At 43.3% G+C, this 22,233-nt stretch overlaps 2 protein-coding genes and 1 long non-coding RNA gene across 3 annotated transcripts; 1 reads left to right on the top strand and 2 right to left on the bottom strand.

Moving 5' to 3' along the window:
• Positions 1-2,189: 2,189 nt before the first annotated feature.
• Positions 2,190-12,481, bottom strand: fbxw5 (F-box and WD repeat domain containing 5). Its single transcript, XM_080477198.1, has 10 exons — positions 12,412-12,481; positions 9,495-9,690; positions 9,254-9,411; positions 7,980-8,163; positions 6,610-6,758; positions 6,175-6,528; positions 5,911-6,094; positions 5,677-5,824; positions 4,917-5,129; positions 2,190-4,172 (listed from the first exon to the last, which is right to left on the bottom strand). The coding sequence occupies exons 2-10, from the start codon at positions 9,679-9,681 to the stop codon at positions 3,887-3,889; spliced, it is 1,863 nt and encodes a 620-aa protein (XP_080333324.1). The 5' UTR covers positions 9,682-9,690; positions 12,412-12,481; the 3' UTR covers positions 2,190-3,886.
• Positions 12,482-13,110: 629 nt separating this feature from the next.
• LOC308118169 lies at positions 13,111-14,394 on the top strand. The gene is made up of 3 exons (XR_013935869.1): positions 13,111-13,339; positions 13,942-14,028; positions 14,118-14,394. It is a non-coding gene; the product is annotated as an uncharacterized lncRNA (long non-coding RNA).
• A 2,844-nt stretch (positions 14,395-17,238) lies between these two features.
• prdm12a (PR domain containing 12a) lies at positions 17,239-21,547 on the bottom strand (the record flags this gene model as incomplete). Its single annotated transcript, XM_080476729.1, has 5 exons — positions 17,239-17,705; positions 18,081-18,195; positions 19,274-19,429; positions 19,533-19,723; positions 21,307-21,547. The coding sequence occupies 5 exons, from the start codon at positions 21,545-21,547 to the stop codon at positions 17,239-17,241; spliced, it is 1,170 nt and encodes a 389-aa protein (XP_080332855.1).
• Between the last annotated feature and the right edge of the window lie 686 nt (positions 21,548-22,233).

The following is a 22,233-nucleotide window of genomic DNA, read 5'->3' as shown; positions in this document are numbered from 1 at the left end:
TTTTGAAAATGCGCCATCTCAGAGGAAACAGGGGGGGAAAAGCAACTTTAAAAAAAAAAAAAAAAGAAGAAGCTCCGTCTCCATCTTTGTAGTAACGAGTGAAAACGCGACTTCTTGGAACAGTTGGCGCTCCGTCTCCATGGAGACGGCGAAGCGCTGCCACTGTTCACGTGCACCACAGCAAACGGACATCCTTTTCAAAACTTTGCCGTGTAAACGCGAAACCTTTCTGAAACGAAGACGATGCAGCTCATCAGGTTTGAGCTTGTCTGGGGGATTCATCTTGGATGTCCTCGGCCTCGCTCTTCTCTTTCATCTCATGTGTTTGGATGCTGAAACCCTCCATGCATGCAGAGTTTCTTGTTTTGCTTTCGGGGATCTGATGACTGGTATAGTACCTGGTCATGGCCCAGATCTTCTTCTTATCATTTGACACGCTTCACTCTTTGGAGGTGTTTGGTTGTGGTTGATTTCAGTGACGTTCACACTGTTGACGTTAACAATCGGTTTATTATAAATGAGGCCACAGACGTTAGACTGACTTCCTGTTGTGTTGTTTCAGGTTGACGCCTCAGTGTCTGAACTGAGTCAGAAGAACCACACGCAAAACAGGAAACAAATAAAAGGTCAATTAGAATAGAATCTTTCTTTAAAAAGTTTTTTTAAAACAAGCAAGTTAAACATCTAGTTTGAAATAACATGTGAGAGGTCGAGTTGGTAAAAGAATAACTCAGAGGAGAAAGTTCATTTCTCGTTTCACGTTTCCAAACCTTGAATTTGTTTGCTGAAAAGTCTGCGGATGAACTCATGAATCTAGAGCGTTTCTGTGAACATGAAAATTCATCCGTTGAAGGGTTTCAGTATCACGTCCACACACGAATAGAAATTACACACGCTGGGTCACGTTTAAACGTCCAGTAGTGATGACGTCACGCGTCGCGGTCATATTGCAAAACATCTAAACCTGTCAAACGTCTCGCCACATTTCCGTCGCTCGTGTTCTGCTCCGTCCCGCTACACGTACAACCGAGGTGTCAAATGAAAGAAGAAACGGTGACGATTCCAGAAATATCAGGTGTGTGGCGCTACGACCAGAACTCAATGAACCAGAGGCCAAAGAAGACAAAAAAACAAAAAGTAAAAAAAAACACTACTTTACAGCAAGAAACGAAAAATCAGTCTTACCTTTGCTGTTTTGTGATGAAACGTCATATTTTACAATAATAAAAGCTGATTTTAGTTTGTCCAATGTGCCAGTTTTATGTCCAAAACTTTGAAAGTTTAATTCCAAATTTTTTTCCTTTTTTCGCAGAGACCGCTGCAGTCAGCGGCTGGTTTCATTGGCTCACAGTGTGTTCACTTCTTTGTAATTAGCCAATGGTGTTGGTGGGCGGGATTAGGGTTTCACCACTCGATTCTATTGGCTCTGACGGATCAATAGCGTTGTCAATCACAATGATTGGCCAATCCGCTGCTGAGATTTCGCTCCACGCGTCTGTGGCACTGTTATTACTTCTAGTCCATAGTCTCCTGATACTTGGTACTTTTATTTTGACAGCCACCGTAATAACAATCCAAGATGGTACTTTTATTTTGACAGTCACCTTAATAACAATCCAACTTGATCGTCTGTCCACTGGAATGTCCGCATTCTCCCATTGTTCATGTTTATAGAATGTTGTTCTCTGCAGGTGTGTGTGTGTGGTTTTATTACAAAAACAACCACTCACTTATGGCCCAACATGAAAACTACATAGTTTCAGCTTTTCCTCTGTTTACGTATAAACAGACATTGGTTTCAAAAAGTTGCTATGTAAACACAAAACTTTTCTGAAATGAAATAGCAAAAACGATGTTTTTACTTAAAACGTGAACTGGGCCTTGCAGTGTTATTGTATGAACGGTCGATTATTACATAACATACCTGCATGCATTTTCTTTTGTCACAACTCCTTAACACAAGGGGAAGTATTGGAGACCAAGCAAATCCTCATCCAAGATGGCGGCCAATGGAGTCTCACTTTTCTGAAACCTGCAGTTTCCAACCCACAAAGCCAGAAGGATGGTGTCCTCATCCAAGATGGTGGCCATGTCAGTGAGACTTTCTTCTTTTAACGTCCATAGAGATATGTTCTGTTTCTACATGTATGAAATAAATACACCTAATTCATTCACATCTTCACACACGCTGCCAATTCACTCATGGTGTTTATTTCAAATACAGCAGGTCAATGTCTTAACAAATGGTAAATTTGTGCCATCGTTTAAAAACGAACAAAAGCATAATCGTGTCTTCCAGACAACGCGTCAACCATCCTCACAGGTTTAAACGGCATAAATAAGTCATGTAACATCACCAATGTGCACATTAAAAAGAAGACAAAATCTTTGAGGATAAAATGTGATGCGTGGAGGGGTTGTGACGTGACAAATTCAAAATTAGATAGAGGAGAACTACAATGTTCAAACGGGGTCGGAACACCACAAATATCTGGGATTTTATACTTCAACAAGGACGGAAATTCAGTTTAGAAATAGGAGGCTAAAAACAGCAGCAGCAGAATGACTTGTGAGTAATGAGACTTATGTGTCTTATTAGCCCTCAGTATGGACTGCCAGGGTGTTGCTTCTTTTCTGGATACGATTAAAAAAAATAATTACTTGCCTGATATATCTACAAGGAAACAAACAGGATGAAAGCATGTTTTATTTTTCATATTTAATTATAATATGGATTTCAGATCAAATGTTTTTATCGGTTTTGATTTTCATGAGTTATACACCAGTAGAACATAGTTAAAAAAAGAGGTTTTCATGTTTGCATTAAAACTTGTGAATCGTGAATTTTATCATTATGGACGTGCACATCGATCAATGATATGCAAGACGAGAAAGTCAATGAACTTCTGCTTCCGGTGGATACTGCAGACATGATGGAATTTTATTTTCTAAAAACACGAAAAGGATTTTGTCCTCCGATCCCACCATCGGTCCCCAGAGAGGCGTCGTCGTGCGAGACGCACTGAGCCCAGAGACATTTACAGCTCCTGGAAACACACACGCAATAGTTTTACAACAAATACACACACGTATCTCATTCCAGCTTCAAGTCATTCTGCTGCTAAAAGCCTCATAATAAATCAAGCAAACCTTCAGTCATGTGTCATTATGAGAAGGAAAAACAAGTTTTTTTGTTTTCATAATTGTTTTTTCCTAAAATTTCTAAAGTTCCAAGCATTTTTTCAGATTGGACTAAATTAAAGGGAGCAGCTTAGTGCTACGACTGGAGGGTTTTTAAATATATCTACATAAAACACTGGAGGTCCCACCACAGACGACAGTCATGCTTCCAGCTGACCGCTCCTCGACAGACACGATGGGTCAACAGGAGAAACGAGGCCGACGACATCAAACCATTTCTTTCTCCTTTTCTCTGAGAGAACTGGGTTTATCGGGGCACTTTTGTACTGAAGACATCAAACAAGATTTGTGTGCTGCAGCAGTTTGTCCCTGAAGGAGGACGTGACGTTTCCACCTCCTGCTCAGATCTGCTCACACGTTTAAAAAAAAACTAAAAAAAAACTAAATGAACCGTTTTTACATCCTTGTGCATGAAGGTTTCTACTCGTCTCTCTACCTGTGAGAACACACCTCGTGAGTCCTGCCGTGGAACCACTGAGCTTGCAGTCATGGGTGCAACGGCGCCCCCGTGTGGTGTCTGAACCCTGAGTCGCCTCTGGGACTCCCAGGCGGGCGAAGCGACCGCCCGGCGCCACGCTGCACGTGTAACATGGAGTGTGTTTGCATTCAAACCACAGAGGAGGGGAAAAAATGGCGTCAGTGTTTTGTTGTTGTTGTTGTTGTTGTTGTTGTTGTTTCTTCTCTCTCACGGCTTCCCGTTGACGCTGCCGGCGGCCGTGGAGATCTTGCTGCGGCTCAGCCAGGACGGCAGCAGGTTGCGGGGCCGCGGCGGCCGGGCGGGGGCCTGCGCCAGGCGCACCATGCGCGGCGAGCGCCACACCTTGATGGTGGAGTCGTCGCTGGCGGACAGCAGCAGCTCCTGGTCGGCCGGGCTGAACGCCACCGAGTTCACCACGTCGTCGTGCGCCAGGCGCGCCAGGCAGATGTTGTAGTGGCGGTCCCAGATGTAGCCGTGCTTGTCCTCGGCGCCACTGCGGGGTCAAACGGTGTGAGATTTGGTTGCTTTGATTCAGTTGAATAGTTTTTCACACTTTAACTAACACGTGTTTTTTATAGTTTTTATTCTATATCGTTTTCAGTGTTTCTGGATATCATTTTTAAAATGTTGCCATATTGCAAAACTTTTCTGAAACTGAAACTAAAAACAAGTTTTCACTTGAAATGTGATGAAAATGGGGCCAAATAGTTTTTCTTTATTTTCTTACCACTGTGGTGGGCTGTGGCTCTTGTCAGGATCATTAGATAGATCATGTATGATTGATGTATTTATGGATGAATGTTGGAAAAGTGACAGAAATGTCTCAATCTGCATTATTGTCAGACATTTTAACAACTTTCACACTTTTCAAAGTCAAAAAGAGCTGAGAAATGAATGTTTTAATGCTTTTGTGTTTCAAAAACCAGCAGTTATGGAGAATCCACCAACAAAGATTGACTAAATAAAGCCGCTGAGGTAAAAGCTGCGGAGGTAAGAGCTGCGGAGGTAAAAGTTGCGGAGGTAAAAGCAGTGCAGTTAAAAGCTCCAGAGGTAAAAGTTGCGGCGGTAAAAGCAGTGCAGTTAAAAGCTGCAGAGGTAAAAGTTGCGGAGGTAAAAGCAGTGCAGTTAAAAGCTGCAGAGGTAAAAGTTGTGGAGGTAAAAGCAGTGCAGTTAAAAGCTGCAGAGGTAAAAGTTGCGGAGGTAAAAGCTGTGCAGTTAAAAGCTGCGGAGAACACACCTGGCCACAAAGTCTCTGCTGACGTCCAGGAAGATGAAGAAGCACTCGTCGTTGGGCGTGAAGGCGCGGTGAGCTCGCAGGCTCCTCCTCTCCTCCCTCAGACTCTTCAGGTCGATGACGTGCAGGTCGATCTCCTCGGCGATGGGAGGCGGAGACATGGGGTCGGAGATGACGCAGCCGGCCGGCCACGCCCGGCTGTTCACGTACAAATATCTGACGGAGAAGAGATTATGAACAAAATGAAATGTATGCATGAGAGCAGGAGACTAAAGGTGTGAACTCTTATTATAAAGCCAGAGGAGGAGCTTCCAGACGTTTAGTTTTACTTTGTTGTTTTTAGTTAGTTTCAGTTCAGTAAAAACATTCTTACAAAAAAATCCACTGTCCAGCAACCGAAAAAAGGAATCGGCTGAAGCCTGCAGCTTATTTTGCCGATCCGGGACCATCAAAGGATCCCAATCACTTTTTGGATAATAAGCCGACATCAAATTAACAATTCACAGGATAACTTTTAACTCTTTTACATCTTAAACTCTTTTTGAAAACACAGAGAATCACACTTTTCAGTTCATTTCATAACCTCACTCCCCAAACCGACCCACATGGGCTCGTCTGTTACCCGTCACTGGTACCTCAGCTCGACGCTCAGTCTTCTGTTGTGATGCTACTCTTAAGAACTTTAGAGTACTCTTAAGAACTTTAGAGTACTCTTAAGAGCACTCTGCTCCATGCAGTGGTTAGAAAGCGTCTTTAACTCTACCTGTGGTCTGGAGAGAGGCCCATGCCGATAATATGTCCGTGGATGTCGATGACGTGGTCCAGGGAATCAAAGAACTCGTCTGAACTTCGCTCCTCCCCGAGTACCGGACCTGAGGTGGTCATCTGGTCGGGCTTGATTCGCTTGATGCCTTCAGAACAAGCAGGAAGTCGACCAATCAGAGGAGCCGTGTGTGGGCGAGGACGAGGAGGACGAGGAGGACGGAGGCGACCTTACCGATCTGGTGGGGGGAGTACGTAAGGCTGCCGGTGGTGAAGAGTAAATAGGTTTTGTCCTCTCCGTCCTCGGGCCCGGGGGGCTCGATGAGACTGCAGTCGGGGGGCTTGGTGTGCGCTCGGCCCATCACTTTAGCCACGTGCGTCTCGATCTGCAGCTCCATGGCGCCGACGTTCGTACGGCTCTGAAACACACCAGACATGTCGAATACAAAAGAAATGTAAAAAACTGAGCCAAACTTCAGAGCATCCCGCCCCGGCTCACGTGCATCACTTGCTCCAGGCCCGGGGTGGGGGGCTGCGGGAGTCGGGGGTAGGAGAGGGCGTTGGCCTTCGCCTCCGGGTGACACTTGTCTTCCTCCCTGTCGCCCGCCGCCACCGCCGCCGCCTCCTCCTCCTCCTCGTCCTCGCTGCCCAGGTCGAAGAGGAGCGGCTGGTGCTGCGTCTGCTGCTGGCCCTTCTGCCGGCGGGCCAGCGACTGCGCCTCGTAGTCCAGCAGCAGGTCGGGGTTGTCGTGGCGACGGCAGTGCGCCACCATGACGGTGCGGATGGTGCTGGCGTTGATGTTCTGGATCTTGAAGAGGCGCTTCACCACGTTGACGTTCTCCGATTCGACGTCCTGTTGAGTGAAACGGGACCCGCCGTCACACATTTCACACGTGGAATGGTCAGTAATCGGATTACACGCCATGGCGTTCACCTGGAAGGCCTTGTTGAGCCAGAGCACCGAGCAGGACGTCATGTTGCCGATCCAGTGCAGGTTCCCGGAGATCAGGTGCGTCTCGTTCAGCCAGCAGCCGAACACGTCGTACGGTTTGTTCCGGACCCGCGACAGCAGCGTGTAATTCTCTGCACGAAGCAGAATCACGTCTCAGGTCGGGTCCGACAACCAAAACCGACATTTAACGATGATTTCAGAGAACAAGCAGGAAACTCAAAACTTTTCTTCACGAGGGAATGAATGAAAATCACAACAGATTTTAAAAAAAGTGTTTCTTCTCATGTCAGAATCTGAACTTCAACATGTCGGCGGGGTTCTTCACATACAAAAGAATCCAAATCAAACCTTCATGTGGCTGCTTGACTTCACAGATAAATGCTGACGCGTGTTTTTCCCAGTGAATTCAAGCCTCGTGTCAACAAACGCCGACGACAGCCTAAATACAGGCGGCCGCCTCTAGATTCCACCAAGTTGATCTTCTCACAACATGCTGACGTAAAGTTTCACGGTATGACTGACCTGCTTTATGGGCAAGTGTCACAAATTAGGAATTTGTGCAAAACTATAAAAAATCCAATAACCGGGAGTAATGAGATCAATGTAATCAGATGATTTGATTGTACTTCACAGCAGCAATAATTTAAAAAAACATCTTACAAACCTACAGAGTAATAAGACTTTTATTTTTTCATTCAGCTTGATTTGTTTCCTATTAGCGCCTTTATATAGACTCATAACATGAATAGACGATCGAAGGCAACAGAGAGGAGTCAGCGTCCTACAAGTTTGTTTTTACTCCTTCAGAAATCATCACACACGCCAGCGTCTGAAGCCTTTTCTTCTATTATAAACTAGATCAGGGTCTCAAACATGAGGCCCGGTTTCATTCAAATTGGCTTTCTGTTGAGATTGTAGATATTTTCTGTAGAAAATTGACATTTTTATGAAGTAAACTCTGCAACACAAGCAGGAAAAACTTTAAAGTGTTTATTTCTAAGTTATTATGGTACTATTTTACTGGTCTGAAACGCTGGAGATGAAACTGGGCCCCTGAACTGAAATGTGTACTGGATGGTAGATTGACTCACTACACCACCTAGTGGTACAACATGACACCTCCTAGTTTTCTCGATGCACAGATGATTTTCTCTTGACGTAAAAACTTGAAAAGATGCTGGGTTTTTTGTTTTTTTTGTTCCAGCTCAACTTTAAAGTAGAAAAATGTTAATCTTAAGTCCATCATCTGCCTTCCTCATCCATAAACATGTGATGTAGTTTTTAATCACATTACCACCAACAGCTGCTCTGTGGGAGACGTCCCCAGGAAAAAGAGGTTTTCTGGTTCCTACCCAGACTGATGACGGCGATTTCCCCCGAGGAGGAGTGGTGAGGTCCCAGGTAGACGCCGGACACGAGCAGCAGGCTGTCGTCTGCGTTGAACTGTGAGAACTGTGTGTATCCCCAGTTAAACTGCCGCATGCTGGAGCTGTGCACCAGCGAGATGTTCCCGTCCGGACGCTCCGTGTCCCACAGCTGCAGCGGGGGGGAAGACGGGGGGGAAGACGGGGGGGAAGACGGGGGGAAGACGGGGGGAAGACGGGGGGAAGACGGGGGGGAAGACGGGGGGAAGACGGGGGGGAAGACGGGGGGAAGACGGGGGGAAGACGGGGGGGAAGCAGAGCGGCGCGTTTTTTTTAATACGTCACTGAAATTGGAGGAAAATGTTTCTTAAAACTGTTAAACATATGGCGTGTGCGTAAAACAGATAACTTTTATTAAAGTAAACTTCAGGACCTGTCATGTTACACGTGGATATTGTTGTGCGTTTAATGTATTTATATTATGTAATTTAATCCATTTATTTTGGTAGGTGAATATTTAAACTTTATTTATGTAAACCTTGATAAGCCTGTGGATGTTTCCTAAGAGATATATGTTTCTTTAACAATTTCATCCATATATTATTTAAAATAGCTCCTCACAGCTCCGTTTATAATTTATAACTTATCAACTAAAACGTCAAATATTAATTGCGATCACGATGTCCTCTGGCTACAATAAAGGACAAAAGTACTGTAATATTTCAAGATACTGTATTTGTGATGTTCATGACTTATATGGAGAAAAATAAGCTTTAAATATTTCATCTTATGCACATTAGATCGGAACTTGATGGAACTTTAATTGTTTCAAATGAAAATTAACAAATTTTTAGACAAAAATTCAGTAATTTATTTCAATCTAAATATATTTCAGCTGTTTAAATTTAAAAACGTCCACAATTTGACCTCATCGGGTATTTCTCTGAGTGGCAACCCAATGCATCTGGTAAATTACTCTTTAACCTCTTTCATTACAAACAGTAATACTCAATACCGTGCAGGCTTTTTTAGTATTTAGATTTTCTCACGTGTGTTTATATTGGAGAGAGACCGATATGTCTGACTGACTCATACAGGTAGAAACGTTATATAAATAAACATATGAAACATGAAATACGTGTTTGAGGTGAGTTTTATCTTGATGATTCATGAGTTTGTCATAAAGCTGCTGTTTTGTGTGACAGTCCAAAGTATTAAGAGCTAAAAGTTCCTGTGAGTATTAAACGCTCTGGAGTCCCGACCTTCACGGTGCAGTCCTTGGAGCAGGAGGAGAAGCGGTGTCCTCGGTGGGAGAAGGCCAGGTGGAGGACCTGGTCGCTGTGCTCCCTCAGCGTCTGCACCTCCACGCAGGGGATGCAGTCGAACAGACGCTTGAACTCCCGGCACCATGACACGGCCGCTGCACACAGGCGCACGCCGTTCACGCAAAGACAACGCCGTGAGAGCGCCGGGGTGTCAGAGTGCGGTGGAAGAGGAACGTACCTGGGTGTCGGGGCACGGAGCGCGGGATGCGGTAGTAGCTGTAGAACAGCTCTCGCCACAGGAACTCATCTCTGGAGACGGCCAGCCACTGCCTGCAGGCCAGGCCAGCTCTCAGCACGGCGTCGTGAGACAGATGCAGGAAGATCTCCAACACCAGGCTGTCCGGCAGAACTGGGCCACACTCCATCCTGACATCCTGAGGGGCAGCGAGGAGCAGCACCAGCATAGGCTTCAGAAACACGACGTGATGCGACGGGCCTCAAACCGCTTGGACGTGTTGAGCTGAAGCTTTCGAAGCTCGTTTCCACCAAGCTTTTCACTAAAGATCCAAACTCTGCCTTCAGAGCTGCTGAATGTAAAATCTAATGGTGGTTAACAGGCAGCAGTTTGTGAATAAAGTTCCCCATTGGTCATTAATTTAGTTAATAATTCTTAAAAACACCCGTCTCTTGTGTTTACCCTAACATTTTTCATCTCAGACTCGGGCTTCGTTCATACGTGGAACCAATTCTGATAGTTTTCTACATCGACTGCTTCATCATTGGCGTGTGACTGACATCACAGATAAGCGCCGGTGGAAGCGGCCCCGCCAAAATAAAAGCTGTGCTCTCTTTTATCCTCATTCTCCTTCTTCTTTCCTCCTCGTGTTGTCTAGATTCTGTAGCTGGTATTTAACAACCGCTTGAAAATGAGTCTACGTGCTAAACTGTGTTGCCAGATATGGCGGGTATCCCCCAATTAGGGAGCCAAGCTCTCTTACCTTTTTAACTTTATTTACTTTGTGCAGTTGTGTGTTTATCGTGTTTATGTTCTTTAGTACACATCTAATAGTCTGATAGAGGTCGCATCTAAAATGTAATTCAAACGATCACGCAAAGAAATTGGACACCAGCAAAACATTTGAATTGAGCATCAGGACCTGCGGTGTGAACGCAGCCTTTGCATTTTCATTTCAACGCGGTTTTCTCATTTGCATTTGTTGTTATGGTGACTGTCAAAATAAAACTACCAAGTTGGATTGTTATTACAGTGACTGTCAAAATAAAACTACCAAGTTGGATTGTTATTACTGTGACTGTCAAAATAAAACTACCAAGTTGGATTGTTATTATGGTGACTGTCAAAATAAAACTACCAAGTTGGATTGTTATTACAGTGACTGTCAAAATAAAACTGCCAAGTCCAGCAGAATATGGACTGAGAGTCATGACACCTTAGAAGCCACCGTTCTTGTTATTTTCCATCTACTGAGCATGTGCAGAAGAAGTATTCAAAATGGCCGTGGTGCACATGCCCAGTAGCGGCGTGTCAGAAAAGTAGTAATTTCCATGTAAGTTGGGAGTGTTTTTAAAAAGCTCCACCTTGGGAGCCATTTTAAAAAACATGGTTTTCAGTGGCGACAAAAGTTTTGCATTTTTACTTGAAACATTATAAACGGCTGTGGTTTCCAAAGTGGGCGGCGTCAGCCCTCCCAGGGACTGGTCAAGGATATTTTCCAAAACGAAAACACAAAAAACGATGCGTTTTCACTCGATCTGGGGGCTTTAGAGAAACTGTTCAGAAAGCTTCAGGGAGCCGCTCCAGCACACTCTGGATTCCCAGGCTGAGCTTAACAATCTAAATGACTGTCTCATTCGGTTGTTAAGATAAGATAAGATAAGATAAGATAAGATAAGATAAGATAAGATAAGATAAGATAAGATAAGATAAGATAAGATAAGATAAGATATCCCTTATCACTGCTCCTCTCTAGTCACAGGCTCAGTTTGAACTCCGGCATGTCGTCCAAACCGGGTCCACATGCTTAAAAGCATCTTCTGTCAATGCTCATCATCTCATCATGTTTGGTCAGACCACATCCCGGCCCTGAGACGCTGAAGGTTTCCACTCAGAGCGCCGATTACACAGAAGAACAATGACGATCTTTCAACACACCGATCGATTACCGGACTGTTCAGCTTGGGCCGCTGAAAAACGGAGAGTTCTATAAATAACAGGAGGCTGCAACAGGACAGAACCTGAGCCGGGCAGCTGTTTGAACACACACACACACACACACACACACACACACACACACACACACACACACACACACACACACACACACACACACACACACACACACACACACACACACACACACACACACACACACACACGGGGAGAACATGCAAACTCCGGAGTTTGAACTGCGCCACCGTGTGGCCCACTCACGGTACGTTACGTCATATTACATCACAGTGCAAAGTAATGTAGTGTAATCTAATGTGACGTACCCTAATGTTATGTAGTGTAATGCAGAATATTGTAATGTACTCTAGTGTTGTGTAGTGTAATGTTATAAAGTGCAATGGAAAGTATTGTACTATAATGTAGTGTCATGTTAGAAAGTGTACTGTAATGTTATGTAGTGTAATGTTATGTAGTGTAATGTGATGCATTTTACTGTAATGTAGTGTAACGTCAAAAAGTGTACTGCATTGTACTGCAATGTCATATTGCGTGATGTTACGTAATGTACTGCAATGTAATCTAAAATAATGTAATATATGCAATGTACTCTAACAAAGTAATCTATGTCGTGTAATCTAACATAATGTAATCTAATGTAATTACCCAACAATCCAACGTGTTTACACTAAAACACGCAGGTCTGACCTTCCACGGAGAAGAAACTACGCTAAAGAGCTAAAAGTCCCTTAATATCCGTGAAAAGTTAAAATAAATGAAGTAGTTGGGAGCGAAAGCTGAGTGGCTAAGCTAGCAGCTAGCGGCGAACTGACGTCTCCTCTCAACTTTCTGTTCCGACGTTTAAAAATTCAACAACAACAAACTCTTTGGTCAACTAAACGCCTGCGCGGGACGTGATGAACCGCTCGACCTCGTCCAGAGCGACTGACACGAAGGGAGAACTCACCTGCTGGATCAAAATGTGAAGGGGAGAAACATGAAGCGGCTAGCCGGAGCTAACAGCTAACGGCTAGCTCCAGACCCGAGCAGCCGAGCGCAGATCAGACATCGAGGCACGAGCAATCGAATCACGAGCACATCGATCACATCGTAATCTCGCTAATGATTCTAACTCAACTACTGTTGAATGGCAGAAATCATGGTGTGATCGTGCATTCTGACGAGTTAACACGATCACTTATTATCTTCTCTTAAGTGAAAAAAAACAAACAGTTAAATACAAACAGGAAGTCTTGCCTGATACAATATTTCCAAAGTTAAACTGCGGGGCTGTACGGACAATAAATGTCTAGAATGAAAATAACCAACTTTATTAATCTTGTAGCTCTTTTATAAATAGTTTTATTACTGAAACGAGATTTGTTTTATGCATATTTACCCAAATCTCAACACAGTAGGACATTTGTGTTCAGTTGACTTGACTTCTTTAAGGTGTTTGTGGGACAAATTGATCAGATTGAAATCGCTCCATTCTGTTTGTTTTGTCTTTTGGTGGGACTCGTGACATGATCGGAAAATGTTTATGTAGCGGGAACATGAGATGTTCAGTGTGTGTGTGTGTGTGTGTGTGTGTGTGTGTGTGTGTGTGTGTGTGTGTGTGTGTGTGTGTGTGTGTGTGTGTGTGTGTCTGTGTGACAGAGAGAGAGAGGGAGCCTTTGTTGTGAGTAACAAAATGCTGTGTCATTGGATGATAGAGTTTCAGACACACACCCACCCACACACACACACACACACACACACTCACCCACACACCCACACACACACACACACACACACTCACCCACACACACACACGGACGCCTCAGAGCTGCACCATCAGACCGACTGCAGGGAGAAACACTAAATTGGAGCGATGCTGTGATATTTATGTTCTGGTGAGTTTATTATACTGGAATACTGCTTCTTCTTTCTGAACCGATACTTTTGTACCAAAATACTTCTTTCAAATATTCTTCAAATATATAAATAAATAATAAATATCATGTATTTCCCTTTAAACAAGCTCTGTGTTTTGTTTTTTAAACCTGGTTTCATCCGTCCTGACGTGTGTACAGGTCGTGTAGGTTAGTGTGTTGAAGTGTTGAGCCCGAGAGGCGTCAGATCAGGTTTCCATGGCGACCGTATCTCTAGGCAGCAGTGAGGGCGAAACTCCAAACAAACCAAAATAGTGAATGATGTGGAGAAGTTCATTGCTTCCTCGGTTGTTTTTAGAACTCGTGTCATAAAAACCAGCAGGTTATTTAATCCCTTCGGTTACAAATTGGAAAAACTTCTTATCTTGGGAAGTATTTTGATATTTCATCGTGTTCTTTAGTGTGTTTAGATTCTCCATGACCTGTCAGCTAAAAGGATAAAGAATAAAGTTTAAATGTTTGAGATTCTGTGCAATCGAAAGATTTCTCACTGTTTTACTTAAATTATTGAGATAAAAATCGTAGTAAGTTGTAACAGAGTATTTGTGCCTGACTTCCTTCAGGACTGCGTCGAGCTGTTAACTGGGTCTTATCTTGCTTCGGCTCGTCAGAGAAGGACAAGATGCCCAGAGCCCCGAACCGATGTGGAGGTGATTGAATGTGAACCTGCATCCATTTGTTTTTTTTTTTAAAGAACAACTCATTTTGGAGTTGTTGTTAAAAAGCTGTTCTCTTGCAGGGCAGCAGAACGTGTGGACAGTCCCCTGCAATGCTGCAACGTTCAGCCAAAAGCCCTGACGCCCGTCGGACCGGACAGAGAAGATGCTCTGCCTCCAGAGTCTGAGCTGCTCTGCACTTGTTTTAATGACGACTTGTCTGAAAACTCCCGGTTGGGAAGCGGGATGAAGTCTGACCGCTGACGAGTGCAGCAGTGAGTCCGTCTCTCTGTACACCGATCCATGTAATCAGCTCTTCTTCTGAAATAAAAAATGTCCTGCTGATTAACGAGCTGGGTCATCGATTGTTGGGTCCTCACTGAAAATACCTGAGAGTGGAAAACTTTCACTATCCCGTCTATACTCTTTCGCTATTTATAATAAAGCTCAAAAACAAGTAGAAAACAAAGAAATACGACAAATGCTAGTCGTTGATATGACCACTGGGACTTCTGCAATATGATAGTCACACAAACATGATCACATTTGAGCTTCTCAGCATTATAAAACACACAGCAACAACAAACCAGATCATTATGCACTTTTTAAATAAATCAAAAATAAGTTATGAGAGTCATAATAGAGTGGAATAATTCAAAATTAACCTCAAATCACAAACAAAACGTTTGATATTGTGCTGCAGAAATATCTCATCCAGGCGGATCTGGATGCAATACCACTATGTGCCACCAGACGGAGCTGTGCCTCTTTCAACGAGTTAATCTGTCCTCAATGTGAAGCAGCAGGTGGATTAAAAGAAAAAGTAAAAAAGACACAAGATCATTTATTACAAAAAATATAAAATATGAAAATACTGTGCTGGAGCAAGAAAAAGGATATGAGGTAAATCTTACCGTAGATGACTCTCAGCAGTTTTCTCTTCTAGAATACAATACAATACAATACAATACAATACAATAAAAACTACTTTTTTAAAATTGTTTAAAATGCCTTTAGGGACAAGTAATGTCAGAAGTAATAAACAACTGAAATAACTCTAAAATAAGGAAGAAGGTTGAGACAGCCAAACAGCTGAAAGAGACTAAAACTGATATGAAGCTGAAGAGAATAAATCTAAACTTTTAAAACAGATCAAGAAATGTTTCCGATTGAAATTATTTAAATTGTATAAATGCAAGATATTGCAGAAACTACAGTAGATTTATTGTTTTAAATGCTGACCAGGATGGTTTATCGTTGATACACTAAATGGATAAAAACGAAACATTTAGATTTTAGAATGACCAATAAACTGAACATGGTTCAGAAAACCACATAAAACTGTTAAAACGACTAAAAAGAGAAAGATTTCTCACGTTTCCAGAAGAAAAAGAGGTGATTGTATTAATTATGCTCATTTGAGAGGCTGTATTTCTGATATTCGATGGAATTATGAGGAAAAAAACTAAAACCGCTTGAAATATTATGTTCAACAAACATTCATATAAATGGGGAAAAAATGACTTTTGTATTGTGTTTTAATTGTTGGATGGATGTTAAAAGCAGTTGCCTACTGACCCAGACTGACGGATCATTGATATTAATGGTGCCTGAACAGTTTCTGACTCTTCTGGATGATTCAGGTCAGCAAAGAATCTCCTCATAGAAACAAAACATAGAATTAGAAAATATCGGCTGTAACCTCAATGAATGAATCAGTATTCCTTAAAAATGCTTTTAAAGGAAGCAAGGGTGTATTTTTATTAGATTATTTTTGTGAAAAAATACATGTTAATGTGCTCTTTTTAAATCAACACATGAGAAATGACAATTAAAAGTCAGATTTTAGCACCGGTTTCCCACGTTAGTGGATCTAAACTTCATCCCAACAGATTTGGAGCAAAAGAAACCAGAAGAGCCTCAGATTGGAGAGAAAGAACTTCATTTTGATGTATTTTTTACTGCAGTCAAATATTAAAAATGGTCGATTTTGTTCAAAATACGAGCAGTAAAGTGATGGCGAAAGGATGACCACAGCTGCAGGTATACAGTACGTAATATCATATTTATTTAGAATAGAAGAAAGCACAAATGTATTTACATTCACATGTACAGTACCATCCAATACAAATGTACAATTACACGATTCTCCGGAGTTTCCTGTACAAAGTTAAAGTGACACTCTCAGTTTTACAGTGTGGGTGGAGGCAGGTGGGATAATCTGAGCTGGTGAGGATGTGACGCTGCTAAATAATCCAAAATATCCATTTGTAGGTTCAATGTGACGCGCGCGCGCGCGCGCACACACACACGCACACACACACACACTCATATCAAATGATTTTTGTTTTTTTTAAAGTTATATATCAAGACTCAGAATACAAACATTAAAACATCTTTCAGAAATACCAGTTAAGTCTTTGTGAGAACGATCACATCAACTCCTCCGAGCAGGAGTCCGCAACCTGCAGCCTCACGTGGCCCTTCAGCGCCTCTGCAGCGGCGCGTGGCGCTTTCAGAATAAAGTCACGTGAAGAAACATTTGGGTTTATTTTAATGTTATTTGCATTCAGCACTGATTTTTTTTTAAATTTACTTTTGTAATGGCCTAAACCTCCAGGACAAAAACTGATAAAGAAGGAAAACAGGTGAGTCAGAGAGAGACAGCTCGGAGGAAAAGAAAAAAAGGAGAAAAAATAAGAAGAAAAAAGGGAAAAGATTTATAAGATAAAAAGTAAAAAACAAAAAACAAAAAAATGGGAAAAAATATATATTTTAGAAATGGATTAAAAGAGTGAAAGGAAGAAAAAAAACTGGGGAAAAGAACATTTTAAAAGTTAAAAGGAAAATAAAGAGAATAATAGAAAAAATGGAAAAAGAAAAATTCATAAAAAAGAAGACGAAGGGGAAAAGGAAGTAAAATAAAGAAAATAAAGAAAATAAAGAAAATAAAGAAAATAAAGAAAATAAAGAAAATAAAGAAAATAAACTGCTGTAACTATCAAGGAAACAGTTTTGTTTCATTCTGGATCAATAACAAGTTTTTCGGCTCCAGACAAATTGAATTTGTTGTAAAATGGTGAAAACGTGTGTTTTGCTCCTCCAGGCTGCAGACCCCCGCCATGGAGGATCTTCCTCCACTAAAAGCTTCTAAATCTAAAGTGCAACGACGTCATTGAGCGGGACGCTCCGCGCGCGGCGCCATCATAGCACCATGGTGGGGATGTGGTGCACGAGGGGCATCTGGTGGGGCAAGGCGGCCAGCTGTGGCGGCGGGGGAGGAGGGGGGGACACGCGCGGGGCCGCGTCCACGCCCGTGTTGACCGGTTTGTGGCGCGCGCTCTTCTGGTGCGCCCGCAGGCCCGCCAGCTGCGAGTACGCGCTCTGGCACACGTGGCACTTGTAGGGCCGCTCGCCGGTGTGCAGGCGCACGTGGTTGCGCAGCGTCGACGACTGGCTGAAGCGGCGGTTGCAGAAGCGGCACACGAAGGGCTTGTCCAGCGTGTGGATGCGCATGTGCGAGCGCAGGTTGCTGCGCGAGTTGAAGCCGCGGTGGCAGATGACGCAGCGCATGCGCCCCGCGGTGGTGGCGGCGTTCAAGGAGGAGGAGGAGGAGGAGGAGGAAGAGGAGGAGGAGGAGGAGGGGGAGCACGAGGAGGAGCCGTCTTCTTCTGAGGGAGGGCAAAAGGAGGAGGCGCAAAATAAATAACACAAATAGGAAAGAAGTTTAAAAGGACAAATCACTTTTAACATTACTTCTGAAAAAGCCTAAAACGGCTGAAATTGCTGCTTAAAAAAACAACTATTTGAAATAAATGCTTAAAAAAAAAAAAAAAAAGTAGCCAAACTGTTAAAATATGAAAATGACGAGAAAGAAAATGGTCAATAGTCGAAACTCGTTGATTTAGTTAAAATCAGCTAAAACGGCTTAAAATGGCTTCAAAAGCTAAAACAGCTAAATTAACTCCAAATTGTAGTCATGAAAAGTCGTCAAAGCAAAACGTTGTACTGTGTGATCTTTTCCCTTCCATTGTTTGTTTTCTCACCATTTCTTAGTTTCTTCTGGTGTTCTTCATCCACTCCGGGGACCCCAGGGATCCCCAGGAACGTGTTGTGAGTGTTTCCATACCAGACGAGAAGCTCCTGGTCCGGTGGGATTGTCTGAAGAGGAAGAGGAAGAGGAGGAGGAAGACAGTTAGTCAACATTTTAATTCATCGCTTCATAAAGAATTACAACCAACTGCAGCAGTCGGAGGCAGATTTAGTGATCTGCCCCGTTAATGCATTAAACTGTGGTAAGAAGTGCAGATGACATCTTTTCCTTTATCCAAAGCAGGACTGTTATTATTCCACCAAACTCCTGTTTACTGCAGAGCAGCGCTTCGTTAATCCTGAACAGCCTGACAGCAACACGAATCAGCATTAGATGGATGATTTCTCGAAAGAAATTCTAATTTTTAAGCTTATTACAGATAAAAAATAAAGTGAAAGAGAATAAATCCAAGTGAAAAACAAGTGAAATACATTTAAATAAGAATAAATCCAATACGTCACTAAAGTTACATCCATGAAAGAAAATGATAAATTCACACATATACACTAAATATTTACAAATCATTTTGAATAAAGGTGTGTGTGTGTGTGTGTGTGTGTGTGTGTGTGTGTGTGTGTGTGTGTGTTTGTGTGTGTGTGTGTGTGTTTTAATACAGTGAGGATTTTCATGACTAATTCCTGCAAAGTTACATTAAATTGTATGATTATCATCACGTATCGTCACATATTTATACTTTTTATACTTTATATTTTTCTCTTTATATCTATATTTGTCAAAATCTCAATTTTAAGAGGAATTTCATTTCACATTGAATAATGACAAAACTATTCTGATGTATAACAAGATGAATTTTCTCCTCAGTTTGCTGGAGACGAGCAGATGTGACGTCATACATAACTAGTGGGGCGGAGAACGAAATACACTATTTCCAGTGTGTCGTTTAGTGAATATGTTCAGTTTAGTTTAGACTTTAACAACAAGTGAATCGTAATCAAACTCAATCATTCTGTTGAGTTAAATACAGTTTTACATTGAGTTGTAATGTCCTTATTCAGAATCTAAATAAAGAATTTTGAACGTGACACTAATGTGTGATCCTCTGCAGCCGCCTCACTCCTCCTCTGACCGGCAGGTGGCGCTGCTCTGCAGCTTATCGCCACGCCGAGGCGCCGGGCTCTCTCTCACCTCCACAGCTTTGTAGAAGATGCTGCTTCCGATCTGAACCACCTCCAGGTTCTGCTCCTGCTCGTTCCGGGCGCACTTGATGTACGTCATCCAGCTGCGCTGGTCCTCCTGACTGGCGTCGATGAAGTAGCGCACGGTGCCGTCCTCGTTAAACACCTGAGCAACACGATCAGAAAACACTTTCTATCTCACGAGCCACGACACGAACCCCCCCCCCCCCCCCCCCACCGTGTATGTTTAAAGTGTCGCATCTTCTCACCTCCCACATCAGATTGTTGTTTTTGAAGATGTCCACGTGCTCCGGGGACAGGAGTCTCCCGGTGAACGGGCCCATCTCGGTCCCCGCTTTGATCCAGGTCTTGGAGAAGATGCCCAGACCTTCTCCCGGGATGGAGCTCTGCGCGATGATCACCTCGCTGGGAAGCACCAGACTCGACAGCTTCTGCACCTCTGCCCCCCCACAAAAAAAAAAAAAAAAAAAGAACATGTGAAAGAGACGTTAGAGACGCGGTGAAAGCAAAATAGCTCTGCGTTTTTACGCGCAGGCTGTGCGTAAAAGTGGATTTTTGGATGAAAGGGGGAAAAAAAGTTTGCGGTCAGAGATGTTGGTGACTGAAGTGCAAAAGCTTCTCATGAAACAGGATAGAAGAAGAAGAAGAAGAAGAAGAAGAAGAAGAAGAAAGCAGTAAATGAACTGGATCTTATTTTAGTCACGAAATATTAAGCTACACCTGATCCTCCGTTTAATTCGATTATCTGGCTGAATTGAAGGTTTTTTGTTGTGCAAAAGCCCCCTCGGAAAGTATTTTCATCCCTCAGCAGAAAGAAGAGGGGGAAAGAAAAAAAAATCTTTAATGTCAAAATCAAAGATCTTTTTTTTTTTTAATTTTATTTCAGGCTGTGAAGAAAAGTGAGCAGGGGTTAAATGGTCCTCTTTTGCTCGGGGTCCAGCGATTCGTCATGCTTCAGATGTGATATTCATTAAAGTTTACTGGAAAAGAAACGGCTAATTCCAAATTCATTATCCTTTTAAGAACTTTGTAGCAATAAATTTGCGCTGAATGAAACGAGGACTTGTTTAAAAGACTCAGGAATTTCTGCAACAAAAAAATGGAAAGGCGATTAGATGGTTGACATGCAATGAATAGCATTAGATTTAGCCTTCACGGTGCATTATGCGAGGAACAGCAAATCTTTTAAGGGGAGAGAAAGAGAAAAGCCCCGGAGCCCCATAGCTGCCAAGAGAGGAAAAGAGACTGTCCGGAGATTGATGAATGCGGGATAAAAAAAAAAAAAAAAAGAAAGAAAGAAAAAGAAAAAGAAAAACCCGGGACATCTGAAAGAAAGGGAACCTTTCTCTGGCCGAGGTTTAAGTGGAAACTTTCCCAGGTCAAGCACAAAGTTAACCAAATGAATTTAATGCCCATTGCGTCGTTCAATCAGCTGCAGTTACACGCCTAACAAGGTTCCAAACGCGAGGTCCCGGAGCTCCGCGAGGGTTAACGCGTTAAATGAATCGAAATAAAAACGGCAAAAATTAAGAAAAACGAAGAAAATGATGAAGAGATCGAAAAGAGCAGGAAGAAAATGTTTTCAGTTCGGAAATTAGACGGGAAGATTGTTGAAAAGGGACGCATGATGGGAAAAAATATTGCAAGTATTCCTGTATATTTCTTTAATTCGTGCACAGGTGGAATTTGGATTTAATCAACACGAGGGAATGCGCACGAACTTTTACGCACACGATTTTACTAAAACTGTCAAACTTGCACTATGAGACAATCTGGATTGAAGGATTGTTTTATATAAAATAAGTCAAAAAAATAACAGCAGGATTTGGGGCCCAAATCCAGCAGAGGACTGGACCGGAACCTCTGCGGCGAGGATGAGGAGGGTCGTACTGAAATGCGCACCAACTTTTACGCACGTCACTTCAGTCAAACTCAAACAAAAATTTCCCACTCGAGATAATCTGGATTCAAAGATTATCTCGTGTGAAAGAAGCAGAAATACCATCAAGGTTCGGAGCCTACCTCCAGCGAAGGACTGGGCCAGCACCTCTGCGGTGAAGGCGGTCCTGGGACTGCAGCCGGTGCCGGTGCCGCCGCCGGCGCTCTGCCGCTCCTCCGCCAGGTGTTCCCCCAGCACGTTCCTCCACCTGCCGTACAGAAAGCTGTGCAGGATGTCCGAGGTGATCACATCCGACAGCGAGCGGCCCGGACACTTAAATCCAGACTTCAGGGCCAAAGCGTCGGCGGGGAGCACTGAGCCCATGATGCCAAAAACAAATACCGGGAGAAAGAAAAACCTCCAGAAATCAAAAGTGTGGTGCCGCTGCAAGTGGAAAAAGAAGTTTGACAGAGAGAGAGAGCGAGCGAGAGAGCGAGAGAGAGAGAGAGAGAGAGAGAGCTGCTCCTCAGTCCGTTCCTCTTTCCTCCAAACTGCTCGTGAAGCTGCGCTGCTGGCTGAGGGGGTCTCTTTATATAAGTGGCTGGTGTGACCCCTGTCTAATTACTTATTAATGACACACCCCTCACGGTGTGGACCTGCCCGCCGCGCGGCGACGAACCAGCGAGGGAGACAAGGAGGGAGGAGGCGTGTGAGGCTGTGCAAACTTTATTCTAGCAATTATCTGCACATTTTGGCACCAAATTCCAATCTTACAGGGATTGTTGTGATTGAGAACCAGCGGATTGAAAACGTGCGTAAAAGTGCAAAAAAAAGGTTGACAAAAGAAAGTAATTGCGCTCTGTGGCTCATCTTCTGCTCTGTTTTGTCCAACATGCAGGCGCTGAAGCGGATCGCAGCGGATCGCAGCGGATCGCAGCGGATCGCAGCGGATCGCAGCGGATCGCAGCGGATCGCAGCGGATCGCAGCGGATCGCAGCGGATCTTGGGTGACGGCAGGACACTGAACTCCCCTCCAGAGCAACAACACACCTTCACAGGGACAAACATGC

The sequence above is a fragment of the Lipophrys pholis genome (genome assembly GCF_963383615.2).
Source record: "Lipophrys pholis genome assembly, chromosome: 12".
In the NCBI taxonomy this organism is placed as follows: Eukaryota; Metazoa; Chordata; class Actinopteri; order Blenniiformes; family Blenniidae; genus Lipophrys; species Lipophrys pholis.
Note: the sequence above shows the minus strand (reverse complement) of the source record. Positions and strands in the feature narration are given on the sequence as shown.